Genomic DNA, 16243 nt, shown 5'->3' with positions numbered 1-16243 from the left:
CGGCAGCGAGGGCGGCAGGCAGCTGCCTCTGCACTTCCCGGACGGAATGTTGTTGCCACTGGCGGAGCTTTGTTTCGTAATTGACTTGATAACTGTTCGCGGACGGGCTTCGCCCGGCTTCGCCGCGGGCCCCTGCTGGTGCACGCCGCGTGGGGTTCAAAGTGTCGCTGGAAGGCTGACCGCCACGAAAAACGACCCTTTCCGCCTGCAGGCTCACTAACTCACGACAATGAGGCAACATTTTCTGAAAATCGTGATAGGTGCAGCTAGTTTGCTTCGTCGGACACTGCTTCTTCCGGCTGGTTGAGATGGCCGTTCGTCGAGAGACTGCGGCGCTGCTTGAACAGTCTTCTTTGCACTTTCCTCCAGGCGCGTGGCGTGTGCGGCGGGCGCGGGCAGGCGGCAGGGATGGGGCCGTCCCGTCCCAGGACCCAGGGGGCCAGGGGGCTGCAGGCAGATTCCACCACAAGTGGGCGGTGCTGGGCCGGGCGGTCTCGGTCCCACTAGTGCCTGCCTGTCTGCCGGGCTGCCTCGCTCTGACTCCCCGGGGAAAGGGATCTGCCAGCGGTAAACGGCCGTGTTCGTGTTCGGAGCTTGCCTGCCGTCGATCCCCCGCGGGCCTCAAGACCGATTCCGAGAGTCTTTTTCGTCGCTCTGTCTCTGTCGCACTCGCGAGGGTGACGTCAGGTGCGAGAGAGACAGCGCGACGAGCATGGCGCTGGTCGTGGAGCTCGGCGTGCAGCCACCCCTAGACACCCACGCGGTGCCACGGGTTGCGCGCGACGGGGCTGGCTGGCGCTGGCGGCTGGCGGGGCGCTGGGCTGGGCTGGGCGGGGTGGCTCGCCCGGCGTCGCGTCCCGACCGGCCCTTCAGTCGACTGGTAGCGCCGGTCCGCGGCCCACCAGCCAACCCCCAGTGCAGGCAGCGGCAGCCGCGCACCGCCAGCCCCGTCGCCGCGTCGCCGCCGCGGAGGCCGTCACAGCGTGGCGAGGGGCGCTCGAGCCGCGCCGCGTCCCGCCGCGTCCCGCCGCGCCCCGCCGCGCCCCGCCGCGCCCCGCCGCGCCCCGCCGCGCCCCGCCGCGCGAACGTGTCCGACACCGTACCCGCCTACCGCGGCTTGGATAACTGAAACTAATCGAATCGTTTTGACGACTCGGGTGGGCGAGGACCAGGCGACACCGGGACACATGAGCTGACCATGGTAAGGCACGCGTGCACGCGTAGCCCGTGGCCGGACCGCGCCGCGTGACCACGGCGGCGTCCGAACTGACGAAACAAAGCGCGACCGTTTCCATCAACAACAACAACAACAACAACAAAAATGAGAGATGCCCTCCTCGATGGAAAGGGATTAGTTATCACTTGGTTATATTCATCACGACAAAAATTTGTCCCAGTTACAAAATTATAGTTGGCAGTGGAAAAACTCAAGGGAAACTGCCCTAAGAAAGCTTACAAACGGAACCAGAAGGCCAAACTTAAATTAGTTTTTACTTGAAAAATTTGGTTTAATCAACTTAATGAGCTACTTGAACCGGCTCTGTGAGAGAGACGGAGCGACGAGACTGGAGTGTGACTGCCGAGCCAATAATCCAATCCCCTCTTTGAAGCCACCCCCGGCAATTCCCCCGAGACTACTCCTTGCGTCGAGGTGCACACCAAATGTAAATACCGGCGCACGCAAATAGTTGCTGCGAGTTTTCGTTTTCGCAACTTTGCGTGCCTTTGAAATATCCGTGCGCGAGCTCCTCGCTTTGCGAGTGTTCGAACTAAATTGTGTGCATTCGACGCAGAGAACTACTCGGACGCACTCAGGTGAAAATCCCTGCGAACAGCGGTGGAAACCACACGGGCCTTTCTATTTCGTGTGTGGCATTCCGTAAATGGAGCGCGTTGCGACGCGTTGTGCAAGAGGGCGGAAATCCCACGTGGAATCAAGTTGTCGCTGACTGTCGTTAACGAGACGCGGCACGTCACTGCGTATCGCTGGCGGTGCAAGCTGAATCGAGGGGGTGGCGTGCGGCCTTGTCGCGCCGTGGGGCCCACCAAGGGCCCACCAAGGGCGCCCACCAAGGGCCCACCAAGGGCCCACCAAGGGCCCACCAAGGGGCCCACCAAGGGCCCACCAAGGGCCGACCAAGGGCCCACCAAGGGCCTACCAAGGGCGCCCACCAAGGGCCCACCAAGGGGCCCACCAAGGGCGCCCACCAAGGGCCGACCAAGGGCCCACCAAGGGCCCACCAAGGGCGCCCACCAAGGGGCCACCAAGGGGCCCACCAAGGGCCCATCAAGGGCCCACCAAGGGCGCCCACCAAGGGCGCCCACCAAGGGCGCCCACCAAGGGCCCACCAAGGGGCCCACCAAGGGGCCCACCAAGGGCCCACCAAGGGGCCCACCAAGGGCCCACCAAGGGCCCACCAAGGGCCCACCCAAGGCCCACGGCTAGCCGCGCTCTGCACGCTCCACGCGCGCTGTGTAATTGCACTGATTTGCTTAGCACCCAGTGCGGCTCCAAAGTGGCGCGGGCAAAACAGCCCCGGCGTCCTAAATTATTAATTAATCAATCCCATCTTTCGCGCTCGCCTCTCGCAGTCGGCGACGGCCGTGGAGAGGGGCGGGGCCTGGCGGGGCCTGGCGGGGCGGCATACACCCAGCGGGGTGTCAACGCCTTCAAGGCCTTCCCGACGGCCAACGGCAGTCAAGTTGTAAAGGGTTCCGTTGTTACGGCCGAAATCTCGGCCCCCTTTCTGACAAGTTCCTTTAGGGCGCTAACCTAGCCTCAGTTCGGGTGAAGCCCTCCCAAGACGGCGACTATTTAGGAAAGGTTAGCGCCCAGTGGGACATGGAAGAATGAAGGAGGGCCAATACTGCGGCTGGAAGGATGACGGGCTTACTGAAAAAGTTATGATCGCAGGCGCGAGCAATCGAGGGTTTTTGCGTTGCCGAGGCGTCGAACTGCAGATCTTAACTATAAGTGCTCATATTCCCACGGGTCAACTGGCTTAATTATATTCTCTTGTCGCGGTCCATGGAATCCTGAAACTTTTTGGCACTTCTTGTTAGTACCAAAACCAAATGGGATGGAAGGGAACGGGACGCCGGGAGTAGGGGAGGGCATTTTGAACAGCCGGCTGGACGTGGCAGGTGTGTTTGGAAGAACTTGCCGCGCCCCAACTGCTTCCTCAGACCCCCCCCCCTCCCCTCTTGCTTTCATTATTACGATTCCTTGACCTTGGGTTTAATTGTGCGTGGCGCGGTGGCACGGCAGCGCGCGGCGGCACGTCACAGTGCGGGCGTCGCGGTGCCACCCCCCCCCCCCCCCCCGGCACTCCGGCCGGCTAGTCGCTCTGTCTCTCTCGCACTCACGCGGCATTCCGTGGGGGTGCGAGAGAGACAGAGTGACGAAAGCACTGGAATCGGCCTGTCCGGCCCGCTAACTAAACCTCACTCTAAATGCCACCATTCGACTATTTCCAGAAACTGCTTTTGGAAAGCAGAGACCGAGGAACAATCAGAGCCTGATTATGCCAAACCAACTGCACTTTACATTGATTTCGGTTTTGCTTTGTGGGTGAGCAGCGGCAGCCTTCGCCATGGAGAGGGCGATTCAGCGCGCGAGTCCTGATCGGTGGGGCAGAAACACAATAAAACTTTATTGGCCGAACGGTGGTGTCGGTGGAATGCCGAGATGCGTGAGGGTTGTTGTTGTTGTTGTAGTTGTTGTTGTTGTTGTTGTTGTTGTTGTTTTTGTTGTTGTTGTTGTTGTTGTAGTTGTTGTAGTTGTTGTTGTTGTTGTTGTTGTTGTTGTTGTTCCGTCGTTGCTGCCGGCTGGACTGGCGCGATGGCGTGGCTGCCCTACGTTGCTGGAGGGGCACTGGAGGGGCGCTGGAGGGGCAGCACAACGACCAGGATCAACCGATCGCCATAGTTTTTCGCTCAATTTCTTTCCCGTTCTACAAACTATGCGCTGGAAAACGAAACAACAGCAGTATGCTGCGTCACATGTTTTTGGTGGTGTTTTTGGTAAGTCCGTACTCGGGCAAGTAGAGTGGTCCCAGGTCCCAGAACCAAACATATTCCGAACCTTCTCTCCGTCATATTTTCTTAAAGTGTGAGGTTACATTTGTAGTAAAAACCTCCGCCGAGCGTCGTTTTTCTCGAACCTTTAATCTGCGCTTAAAAACAGGACGGCGCCTGAAAGTTGGCACATCCTCCTTCCCCCTTTCCCCTTGCTCCCGAGGGTATCCTTTTTAAAGGGGACCCTTTTCCATTGGGCTGCTCATGTATGTGATGAAGGATGGCAACAAACAATTTTCTCTTCCCATGCAGCCACTAATAAAATGCAAAACAAGAGAAAAGAAAACACGACTACGAATCAGGTTACTTAAATAAAAATAAATGCAAGTTACACAAAGGCGATGAGAGACAATTGCTGACTGTCCATGCAAGGAAGCCACCAACTAGTTCTGCGTCCCCTAGTGCCCTGTCATTCGCGGTGGGTGCGTGTGCGCTTGAAATAGTATCTTCCTCTGGCGGGGACAATATTTTCCAGGTGTAGGCACAAGGTCCCCGCCCCGGGGCTCCTGGTTGGTTAGGCCCCTGGTGGGGCAGGGCGGGGCGGGGCGGGGCGGGGCGGGGCGGGGCGGGGCGGGGCGGCCCTGGCCGAGAACGAGGAGCATCAGTGCGGGCCGCGCTGTGCAGCTTGCCAACTCAACAGGGGCCGTGCCACAGGCCGGGCGGGCACACACGCCGCGCCGTGTCTGCGCCTACACACCTTTACGCTTACCCTCTCCCCCGCTGTCGCCCCCGCGCGGCTCGGCGTGACTCTCAAGTGACAAGGTTACCGCGCAAAAGCGGGAGCGTAGCTTAAGCGCGCTCTCTGCCCTCGCCAGCCCTGCCGGCCTTCCCCCGGGCCTGCCGGGCCTGCCGGGCCTGCCCCGCAACAACCTGGTGGGGGTCCGTAACTTACCGAAATTAGATTAGTCCTCACTTGGTGGGCTTGGCTGACGGGACGCGTCTGCCCAAAGGTGGACTGGAGTTGGATTAAGCAGAACCTCTGTTCGGAATGGCGAGACTCGCAATTGGACTCGGGAGTTAACCAGGCAACCACACCGGGTGGGGTCAACGTACCAGTGTTGGTACACAGCTGTGTGATCGCACCGACAAGGGCAATGATGGCGCAAACGAAATGGCTGTGTCTAGCCATATTCTGGCGGCGTTGTCCCGCACGTTAACGACCTCGCCGTTGTTTGCACCAGGTGTATGCACTTGCTGCCCCGTGCCGAGGCCACCGAGGCCACCGCCGTGCTCGTGGGCCGCCGGCCCCTCATCGCGCCCCGCGACCGCGCTCGGCCCTCGGCCCCGGGGACGGCGGGTGTCCCACAGTGGGCCAGATGACCGGTGGAGGCGGACAAAATTCTAGACGCGTTTTGAGCTCCAGAGTCGCTAAACGGGACTCAAATCGAATGTGTGACCCCACCAATGGATTCCTCGTTCGGAGAGCAATGCATTGGCGGGGTCACACGTTCGGTTCGAGGCCCGTTTAGCAACTCTGGAGCTCAAAACGCGTCTAGAGTTTCGTCCGCCTCCACCGGCCTTCTGGCCCACTGTGCGTCCCCGGCGGACGACGCCGCGGTCGGCCATCCAGTGGCTGTCGTCAGGAGATGGCCGAGGTGACACAGCACGGCCATCCGCACGAACAAATCAAATCTCGGTAAAAGCGCTGTGGCTGGCCACGTCCCGCGGGGCCGATCGACACCCGTTCGGACATATGAGGGCTGCCGTGGCTGGGCCCGGTGGGCAGGCAGGGGCAGCCTCCCTCCTCCCGGGCCATCCCGGCAGCCATCCCGACAACCATCCCGGCGGACGTGCTTGTTGGCCACGTTTGCTGCGGGTCAACACGAGAGCACTACCGAGATTCGCATCTCCATCATGGCCTCTCCGTGCCGGGCCGTGCCGGGCCGTGCCGTACCGTGCCGTGCCGTGCCGTGCCGGGCCGTGCCGTGCCGTGCCGTGCCGGGCCGTGCCGGGCCGTGCCGTGCCGGGCCGTGCTGTGCCGTGCCGTGCCGTGCCGGGCCGTGCCGTGCCGTGCCGTGCCGTGCCGTGCCGGGCCGCACCGGCCGCGCGAGGGAGGCCTGCCCGGGCTGCAGCCCGCACTCTCTCTAATAACGGCAAACATGTATCCTTGATGCGGCTGCGTCATGCGATTCGGCTTCACTTTTGCTCCTGGCCGCGAGGAGTCTATCAGCGTGACGATGAGGGGCGTTTCGTCTTTGCTTCACTGAAACTTCTGGTTTCACCGCTCTCACGGCCACGTCGGCAAAGCATGCCTGTGGTGGCGAAGGCCGCCGCGATGGAGGCAAGACTCCCCGCTGTGAGACCCACAGGCTGGGGGCTGGAGTCCGTTTTTGCGGGAGCGCATTGATACTCGAGGGGTTGGAGACGATAGCCAGGGTGGGCGTCTGCTGTGCCCGGCTGTGCCGCTCCGCCGCGGCCGTGGCGAAAAAAAAAGGCTAAGCCGTGGCATGCCGGCCGGGGCGGTCAAACACGCGTCACACAAACCCTGCCCCCACCGCTCCTCGCCTTCACACACACAGTCATGCGCACACACACAAACACACCCTCGCTCACTCCCACGCACGCGGGCCACGAGCGGGCTCGCCTGCACAACACTACACACACACACACACACCCAAGCAAAAAGGGAGTGGGAGGGTGTCAGGCTGGAGGACAAAAGGAGCATAGGTGAAATGGATGTGCCGAGGCGGGCAGCCCTGGTGGGGGGAGGGGTGGTGGGGGGAGCGCTCCGGGGGCGGGGAGGCAAGCCAGCAACCTGTGCCTAATTATCCGCATGTCAAGCGGTGAGGTGTCACCAATAGGCCATCGCCCCGCTTGGCTCCAGCCGCTCCGCCTGCCCCCCGCCTGGCCGACTGGGCGCTAAACTGTCAGCCCCGCCGGCGGCCCTACTTTGGCCCTCGAACCGCAGCAACCGCCCCGCCTTAATGGCGCTGGTCCGCGCCGAGCAGGCCGCCGGCCTGCCGAAAAGACGCGCCGAGGCTCCAGTCCGACGCCCTGGCTGGAGTCCATCGGCGTGGCCAGTGCGGACACGTCGGGACGTCAAGGCGCCACGTCACTAATTCGAACCAAAAATCTCATTCAACGAACGTTAATGAAAGCAGATGATACTCGTTTGGTTTTCTTCTACGGGATAGTATGGGCTCATTCCAAATATAGTATTTAACTGAGTCTTTTGTGCCTTGGCCTGCACCGCCGCGCCGTGCCCGTTGGATTGCGAGCTCCCGGTGCCTCTGGGCTGAATCGGGGAGGGATTGTCAATGTTGCGCGCAGGCCGTCGCGCGCGAGGGGGGGGGGGGGGGGGGCCATTGTCGAATTCCGCGCAGGCTGCGCCTCACCGCCAGACACACCAGCCCGCCCCGGCAGCCAGCCCCTATTATATTGTTAGGATACGCACTTGGTTTTTGGACTCTCGAGTAAAAGCTAGCTGACACCTTTATGTATCTTGTAGTTGTAGTTTTAGGTATGTTTTGAGTAAAGGTATCATCTGCTAAAAACGTACAAAGTGCTGCTTTGGCTCTGCGTGGAAACGGAAACCGAGGCGGTTCGCAACAGCAGGGTGCGACGTCTGCCGGGACGAAAACAGTCCAGCAGTGTGACATCCATAAGTCAGAGCGGCGCAGTTTTGGTAATGAAAGCCGCCCCGTCGCCTGCTTTGTGCTTTGTGCGACGACCTCGAGGCTGAATGGGCCGTGCCGTGCCGTGCCGGTCCCGGCCGTGGCGGAGCAGGGCGAAGCTGGGCGAAGCGACGCGGAGGAATTAGATTATTCGTCGGCCAGACCGCGCGAAAGAGCTTGTTGACCGCGGTTATCCCAAATCCGAGCCCGCCGAGAGTCGTCTACCTCTAGTGAATGAGTGTGTGTGTGTGTGGGGGGGGGGGGAGGAGGAGGAGGAGGGAGGGAAAGCGTGCGTGCGCGTTTGTCTGTGTATGAGTAATGTGTATCAGTGTGCGTTATAGCGTGTGCGTTGTGCCCGTGTGACAGCGACTAATCCTTTGCCACTCGATTAATCGCTGGAACCGCACCGCGTTGCTCAACGCGCGGGAGCCACTTGAAAATGTGTGCCAAACTCATCTTTTTAAAGCGGACCAGCTCAAGCGAATGTCACCGCGTCGCTTGGGATTCACCATGTTTCAACTCATCCGAAAAGAGCTGCAATAAACAAGTGGAAATTTTGCAGAAAGTTCTGGGGAGCAGGGAATTGGTCAAACGAAAAACGTAGAAGAAAGCAGGTCATAAGTTGCTAATAAGGCTCCCCCCTTCCCCTTCCCTTCAGATAAGTTTGAACGCGACAGGGCTTCTTCTTCATCTTTTGCAGGGCGTCATTTGACCGGCCTTTTGTCGGGCCCTTTGTGTGGCAGCCGCCCCGCCCCGCCCCGCCCCGCCCCGCCCCGCCCCGCCCCGCCCCACTCAGCGCAACTCGCCGCCGTATTTACGTGGTGTTGCCGTTTGAATACAAATTGAAACTCGAGGCGGCCGGGCGGGCGCTGGGCCGGGCGTCGGGCTGCCGCTTCCCGCCCGCCCGCACCCTCGCCCGCACCGCACCCCCCCCCCCCTAATGCACTGGCTGAGCCCGGGGCTGTGCTATGGCTGTGCCCTGTGGGGCTCGCGGTCGCCCGCTCCCAGCCGCCCGCAGCGCGGCTCTCTCCCGCTCCGCCGAGGAACCCCCCTCGAGTGCGAGAGAGAGAAGGCTCCCCCCTCCCCTCCTCTACCGCCTGCACCCGCACTCGAGGCGTTCGCCTATGTGGCCGCAATCAAGAAGTGCCTCATAGGGAAATCTAGTTTGGAAGGGAGCGAGAGCGCCGCCCCGCGCCGCCCCGCATCGGCTCTGCCGGCCACAAGCAACTTGAGAGAAGTATGGGCACTGCGGCCACCGCCTGCCGACAGCCGCGGCTTGCCGAGCGGTAGGGGGCGCCCGTGCGTCGGCCGTAACCAGTGACATACGGGTCCAGAAAAACAACAACAATACAGAATCAGTGATTGGTAGAAGAGAAATCCTGTGAATGCGACTGAGGCGGCCGCTGCGCCGTTTCTAGCTTGGCTTCAGCGATGTGCTGGTCATGGCACACTACGCGACCATCACAGTGAACCTCGCCCCGTTTTCTTTGCACAAGAAAAAAAAAGCGGAAAAGAAAGTGCGAAGACTTCCCCCGGGCGTGCCGCTACGCCGCTACGGCTCTGCAGAAGGTCCTCGACGACGCCACAGGGTCCAGTCCTCTGCAGCGGGGCCGAGGAGAATCGGGGAGCTCAGGGGCCATCTGCGGGCTCGTTCCGAACTACCAGTCTCTCTCTCTCTCTCTCTCTCTCTCTCTCTCTCCGCCTCTCTCTCCCGCGGGACGCCTCGTGAGTGCGAGAGAGATAGTGCGGAAGGGACATCGCATCAGTGCGCTGGTAAACTTGGCGAGAGGACGGTGACAAGAAGCTGGACATATGGGGGAGCCACTACTCCTCCGGAGCGAGGCGGACGGAAAAAAAGGGGAGGAGCTCCGCCCGGAAGAGCACCCCGTCGTGGACAATACGAGTACGGTAACAAAACAACAGGAAGCTGGCTGCAGGAACCCAGGCATCGAACCGCTGACGTTCCCTGAGACTCCACTGCAAAGCCGGGGGAATCAGTCCCGTGACTGCTACTTGCTTTCAATTTGGACGAATCATCCGTTGGAAACGCCGACTGGACCCGCGGTCCGGGGTCCCGGCGGTCGCGGCGGGAGTGATTTCGAACGGGCCGTCTCTCTCCCGCTCCTCCGGCTCGCCCCACGGGTGGGAGAGAGACGGAGTAACGAGGAACCAGCCTCCCTGGTGGGCCTCGGCCTCGGAGGCGAGCCTCGGAGACACAGCCGGCGTGGGAGTCGTTCGTTTTTATGTGCGAGAGTCGTGCGGGGCCGTGCGGGGCCGTGCCAGCGTCAGTCTCGTCCTTGCTGCACCGTGCTGCACTGTCAAACTGCATTAGGGTGCATCGCGGGCAGTGGAGCGCACCCGCTGCAGCGCCACGCCACCGTCAAGGCCTTCTCAGCCTTCCCGGTGACGGGGCCCGCGAGGGGGAGGCACGCAGAGCACGCAGAGCCAGCGGACGCAAGGACGAACGCCCGCGAGAGTGGCGCTAGGCCACACGCCGCGCAGCCACGTCGCGAGTCCACGCGGTGGCCTACCCCGCAGGCGGTCCCTTTGCCATTGCCATTGCGGGCTCCGAGGCCGAGGACCACAGGGCCTGCCACAGGGTGGAGCAGGGGCAGTGTCGGAACGGTTGCCAACCTCAGCAACATCCGGGCTTCGACACTGGCAATGTTTGCTCACTTGTGTGGCAACACTGCAGCGGTGGAAGATGCCGCCCTTGGTGAACGGCAGTTTTGGAATTTCCAACCCATTCGCTCTGGCAGGTGCGGGGGCAGGGGTGAGATTGTTGAGGCGCGGACAAAAAAAAAAACAAAAAAAAAACACACACAGCCGCCGGGACGCCGGGCAGTACCCAGCGGGTGTGCCATGAAGAAGGCAAAGGGAGATGAGAGGGTTGTAAGCGGCCAGTCGGCCGTGTCCCTGTGAATTAAGTCCGACTAAGCCCCCCGTGGGGCCTCGCTGGGGCTCGCCTCGCCGGACTGCGCGGCGCAGCCTGATAAGTACGCGCAGCTTTCCGGCCTTTTCGGGCTGAAATTACAGAGGCGGGTCGGAGGGGGGCGAGCGCACCCCGTCGTCGGGAGCAGACCCGGGTTCGCCTTGCCGCGCCTTGCCGCGGCCTGGCCCGCTGCCTCTTCGTCAACCGGCCGACCTCGCTCTCTGCGGACGCCCGGCGGCGCCATAAAAGAGTACACGCACTTCTCGGAATGAGCCAGATCTGGTTTCGGAGGAGCGGTGAGGATGAGCCACATTTCTGCGAAAAGGGGAGCGATGTTGACGTATGTTGTCATGGTGGAGTTCTGGGGACGGCACATGAAATAAATTAATTTGAATGAACGTGAGAGGGAAAGTAGGGTGGTCGGTACTGAGAAACTAAATGAGTTTCACTTTGACAACGCTGAGCTCCGCGACGACTGCTTCGCCGTCGCACGGACAAGGCAAAGGCAGGCTGGGGGGGGGGGGGGGTGCAGCCAGCGCAGCAGGAGGCGTCAAAGGAATCAGAGCCATAGCGGACGCAACAGGCGGCCTGGGATATTGGCAAGCAGTGAAGGGGGCCCTCCCGGCCCGGGGTCCCTTGTCCCATGCTCCATGCTCCGCGAACCTCTCTTGAGAAAAAGAGACAAAAAAGGCCAAAATAGTTCCATCCTCATTTTGTGTCCCTCCGCAACACAGCGAGTGCTAATCCAATGAGAAGCGTGGAAGTGTGGTGTGGGACGGCACGAAGACACGACGCGCCACCCCGCGTCCCGCGTCGCAAGCCGCCTGTCCCAAGTCGGAGCAGTACTCAACTCGCTACACAGTCAGCTTGACAGAGAGCCGCTGAGAGCTTGCTTGACGTCCCACACAAATGATGGATTAATCTTTCAATCATTGGTGTGCGGGAGCGAAACTGAAAGGGGGAGGAGCAGAGGACTCATCCCGGTGAAATTCATTGCCCTTGTAGCCTATACATAATATTAATGAATGGAGGTATTGAAGGGACGAGTTAGGAGAATCCTGCGGCTCGGAGGAGAAGGGAGAGGGGAAAGCGGGGGAAAGCTCCAGCGTTGAAATTGGCCAGGAGTGGATTTAGGCCCCGACTTTCTAGAGAACGTCTGCGTCCCGCCAGTTTTGAGAGTTGATTCTCTGTGAGCGTGGACACCCCTTCCACCGTCTCAGGTCTCATCCCCTTGCAGTGCGACGTCATGTATCTTTGAGGGGTGGGCTGGCTGCAGGCCGGCTCCAGCCCGGGCCTCGGGTCCTTGCTGGCGAGCGCTGGAGAACGCTAACCCGGCCCCGGGGAGGCTCAGCAAAACTTTGAAAACGGCGCCGATTTTCTGGGTCGAACCCGAGGGAGCATGTCTTTTTATTTTCCCCGAGGGCACACCGAACGGCGGATGGCAATTGAAACAAGTGTCTGCTCAGCTTGTCTTGAATATTTCAAACCGCCCTCTAGAGAACACAGTACACGGCTCCTTGGAAGGCCTCCGTCTGTGTTGTCTTGTTTGGAGCCAATGACGAGCACCTGGTGGAGCGAGGCCGGCGAGGCGGCCTGCAGACGAAGGAGACGAAGGATCGCATATCGCTGGAGAGGATTAGGTTGCTGGCCGCGGAGGCGATGGAGTGCCAGTGGCCAGCGGCAAGCCCCCGACCCTTGTTCTCCCGGCGTTGGGTTCGATGTCGCCCCCAGCGAGCCGGCAAGTGCGTGCGTCTGTCGGACGCCATCACAGCAGGGCCGTTATATAAGCGTCGGCAGCGCGGCAATTTCACCGCCATAAGTTTTAGGTATCGGTATCTCTCAAAGGGCGTTTCTGGGAAGGGAGCCAGGCGAGGACGTGTTTTCCTCCCTCCCGCCAAAGTGGGCAATTTGCGCCACGCCCTGCCCCTCGGGGCACGTTGTGGATCCACGATACTGACTCGCGATGCTCGCGGTCGATGTGGTTTTTGTGTGACTTTTACGGCGCCGTGCCATCTCTGCAGCGGGCGAGGCAGTGAGGCAGCGAGGCGGGTGAGGCACCAGGTATCTGGCTGTTTGCCAGCAGCCAAGTTGTCGCTGCCGCTCCACCGAGGCCTTTGAGGGAACATCGCCCCGAGCCCCGCGGCAACAACCCGCTACAGGGGCCGCACCGCGCAGACGTCCAAACTATCGCCATCCTACCTCTCCTTCTTCTTCTTCCTCGCCGCCTCTTCCCACTCACCCCTTTCCAGACGTTGTTCCATGGACAGCCGCGTGTTTAGATGACACCCACTTGGATGTGACGGCATTATTCTGCGCCGAACCGTCGCCAGAGCATGCGATGGAGGGGGCGGTCGTGGGCGGCACCACTCGGCACGCAAAGTGTTTTCGCCCCGAGTGAGTGGAGTGGCTTAAGCTATCGCTTCCGCTGCGAGAGGAACGAAAATAAACAACTGTCTCTCGTCGCATGCTGCTTTGCCGTGCTCAGCTCTCCACACGGCTCTCGAGAGACCGTCGGTCCGAAATTCTACAGACGGCTCTAACAGGGAGAAGAAGTTTTCCTTCGCCCGAAAAGTTTGGTTTAGTTGCGACGCTGGCCGTGCGCGTGCGGGCGAATTCCGTGTTGCGCAGATTTTCGGTACCCGGTGGGGTCCTGCTCTGCTGCTTGTCGATGAAGACACTCTTGACGTTCTGCCGCAGGTCGCCATGGTGGCTCTGGGGGCCGCGAGATGGCTCGGGACCTCCAACGACCCCGCCGGGGTCATCCGGAGCCCCAAGCTGGACGACGCCACGCCGGCGCCGGGCGACAACCCCTACCTGTGGGACCTCATGCACAACATGACCGGCAACATGACCAACTGCACCAACGACTACTGCGTGCCGGACGACGAGTACCTGGACATGATCGAGACGTACGTGTTCCCCACCAAGTACGAGTGGCTGCTCATCGCCATGCACCTGTGCGTCTTCACCGTGGGGCTGGTGGGCAACGCGCTGGTGTGTGCCGCGGTGTACCGCAACCCCGGCATGCGCACCGTCACCAACTACTTCCTGGCCAACCTGGCCGTGGCCGACTTCCTGGTCATCCTGCTGTGCCTGCCGCCCACCGTGCTGTGGGACGTCACGGAGACCTGGTTCATGGGCTGGTTCATGTGCAAGGTGGTGCTGTACTTCCAGGTGAGTGGCGCGTTAAAGGACCGGCGAAACCGACAATGGAGCCTGTGGACGCCCTAAAGGCTGCGGAGGCTGCGGGGCCGCTTAAGGCTGTGAGGCTCCGGGGGCCGCCTGCCCAGCCTTCTGCCGTTCCGGACCGGTCCGGTACTCAATGCACGGAACGGGGGAATAATCGCTGCTCGTGCCACAATTAATGGCGAGCAACGTGCCGAATGGAGTGGGCCGGGCTGTGAAAGGGACGCACTTCCGACCAAGGGCCGCAATGCCGCCCGCCAGTGCCCGCCAATGCCCGCCAATGCCCATTAAAAGGCCCTGCAGCGCGGCGAAGCGGAGCAGCGGAGCCCTAAACAGGCTTGGCTGGCAACAAGTTTCCTCGAGGCTGGTGTCGCGCAGTTTACGCGAAAGAAAAACGGCCGAAAGAGGACTGGCAGGGGCCACTTTGGTTTGTTTGTTGGTCGTTTGTTTGTTCAGGGAGGTCGAATGCTGCGTGCCAAAAGTAGCCCGCTGGAAAACCGCGCTGTGCAACCCCTCGAGCGGGAGTGAAAAATGGGGTCTGACTGCGCGGGAAGCGTGTACACGAAACCTCAATTCTCCCTCTCGACCTGGGAGACAGGGCCAACAGGGGAGTCGCAAGGAGTCCTCCGAGCGAGCAACAGGCCACCCCACCGCCCCAGCCCAGCCATACCGCCGTGCTGTTTGTTGTGGCGCCAGCCGAGCCATTTGGAAGAAACGTTTCGTCGCTCTGCCTCTCTCGCACCGCGACGGAACGCCCCATGAGTGCGAGGGAGACAGAGCGTCGAAACGACTCCTCGGAATGATTGTGCCGGGCACGAAGGCCAGGGCGGCCAAAAATGTCCCATTGCCGAAGCAGGTCCCCCCCGGACTGCCATGGCCCTGGCACCGCTGAGGTGGAAACCGGCGCCACATACGACTGTCTTTGTCTCCGACGCGGTTGCAGAGCCGCCGAGCGACGGGGCGGAGGATGGGAGAGGGAGGGAGAGGGAGGGAGAGGGGACGGAAAGAGAGGGAGCGCGAATCGAACGTGGAATTGAAAGCTGGCTCAAGTGATTTCTAAGTGGGGACGCGGGGTATGAGAGAGAGAGAGATTCCAATTCCAGCACGTGGAGGGGAGGCGGAAGCGGCCAGAACAGCGGTTCTCAACCTTTCTCGGCTCGCGACCCCAAATTTGTAGCCAAAAATTTCCGCGACCCCCAGGAAAAGTTTCGCGACCCCACGGGACCCCTCCTTTAGCATGCCACTGCGTCTGATCCGAGGCGGGCATTTTGCTCCCTCAACGGGCAATTGGTCTTTGGACTTTCCTTTAGCATGCCTCTGTTACGGAGTGCGATTATCAGTCTTAGTTTTGGGGCAGTATTGTCTCAAAGTTGGCCAAAACGCTCAGAAATGTCTTTGAAAAATCATGTTTTGGGTCGATTTTAAGCAGCCACTGCGTCTGATCCGAGCCGGGCATTTTGCTCCCTCAACGGGCAGTTGTTCTTTGGATCTTCCTTTAGCATGCCTCTGTTACGGAATGCGATTATCAGTCTTAGTTTGGGAGCAGTATTGTCTCAAAGTTGACCAAAACAGTCACAACGGTTTTTCAAAGACATTTCTGAGCGTTTCGGCCAACTTTGAGACAACGTTGCTCCCAAACTAAGACTGATAATCACACTCCATAACAAAGGCATGCTAAAGGAAGGTCCAAAGACGAATTGCCCGTTGAAGGAGGACGAAATACCGCCTCGGGTCAGACGCAGTGGCTGCTTTAAATTGGCCCAAAACACGATTTTTCAAAGACATTTCTGACCGTTTTGGTAAACTTTGAGACAATACTGCTCCCAAACTTAGACTGATAATCACACTCCGTAACAAAGGCATGCTAAAGGATGGTTCAAAGACGAATTGCCCGTTGAAGGAGGACGAAATACCGCCTCGGGTCAGACGCAGTGGCTGCTTTAAATTGGCCCAAAACACGATTTTTCAAAGACATTTCTGACCGTTTTGGTAAACTTTGAGACAATACTGCTCCCAAACTTAGACTGATAATCACACTCCGTAACAAAGGCATGCTAAAGGATGGTTCAAAGACCAATTGCCCGTTGAGGGAGCAAAATGCCCGCCTCCGATCAGACGCAGTGGCTGCTTAAAATCGGCCCAAAACACGACCCCAGCTACCTCGCCGCGACCCCTTAAAATTTTTTCGCGACCCCACTTGGGGTCGCGACCCTAAGGTTGGGAACCACTGGGCCTGGACCTGTCGATGCGGGCTGACATGCAGGAGCAGAAGCGTCATTGTAAAATTATCTCTTTCTATGACGCGACGGGCGGACTGTAAGCAGAGGTACTTTCGTTGAGTTCCGGAACTTTCGTACACTCTACAAAAAATGTCCTGTCAACGCCGTTAATTTATTACCAATGTTTGCTGTTATGCAATTCACGGCGTTTGCTG

At 60.1% G+C, this 16243-nt stretch overlaps 1 protein-coding gene across 1 annotated transcript in view; it reads left to right on the top strand.

The window, feature by feature from the left end:
- Nucleotides 1-1121: 1121 nt before the first annotated feature.
- Nucleotides 1122-16243, top strand: part of LOC117643454 (orexin receptor type 1-like) — a 34075-nt gene continuing 18953 nt past the window's right edge. Inside the window, exons 1-2 of the mRNA XM_034382371.1 lie at nucleotides 1122-1201; nucleotides 13321-13797. Of these exons, the coding sequence (XP_034238262.1) occupies nucleotides 1199-1201; nucleotides 13321-13797 (480 nt within the window). The 5' untranslated portion in view covers nucleotides 1122-1198. The remainder of the gene's footprint in view (nucleotides 1202-13320; nucleotides 13798-16243) is intronic.

Source organism: Thrips palmi, unplaced genomic scaffold (genome assembly GCF_012932325.1).
Source record: "Thrips palmi isolate BJ-2018 unplaced genomic scaffold, TpBJ-2018v1 HiC_scaffold_17, whole genome shotgun sequence".
Classification (NCBI taxonomy): domain Eukaryota; kingdom Metazoa; phylum Arthropoda; class Insecta; order Thysanoptera; family Thripidae; genus Thrips; species Thrips palmi.
Note: the sequence above shows the minus strand (reverse complement) of the source record. Positions and strands in the feature narration are given on the sequence as shown.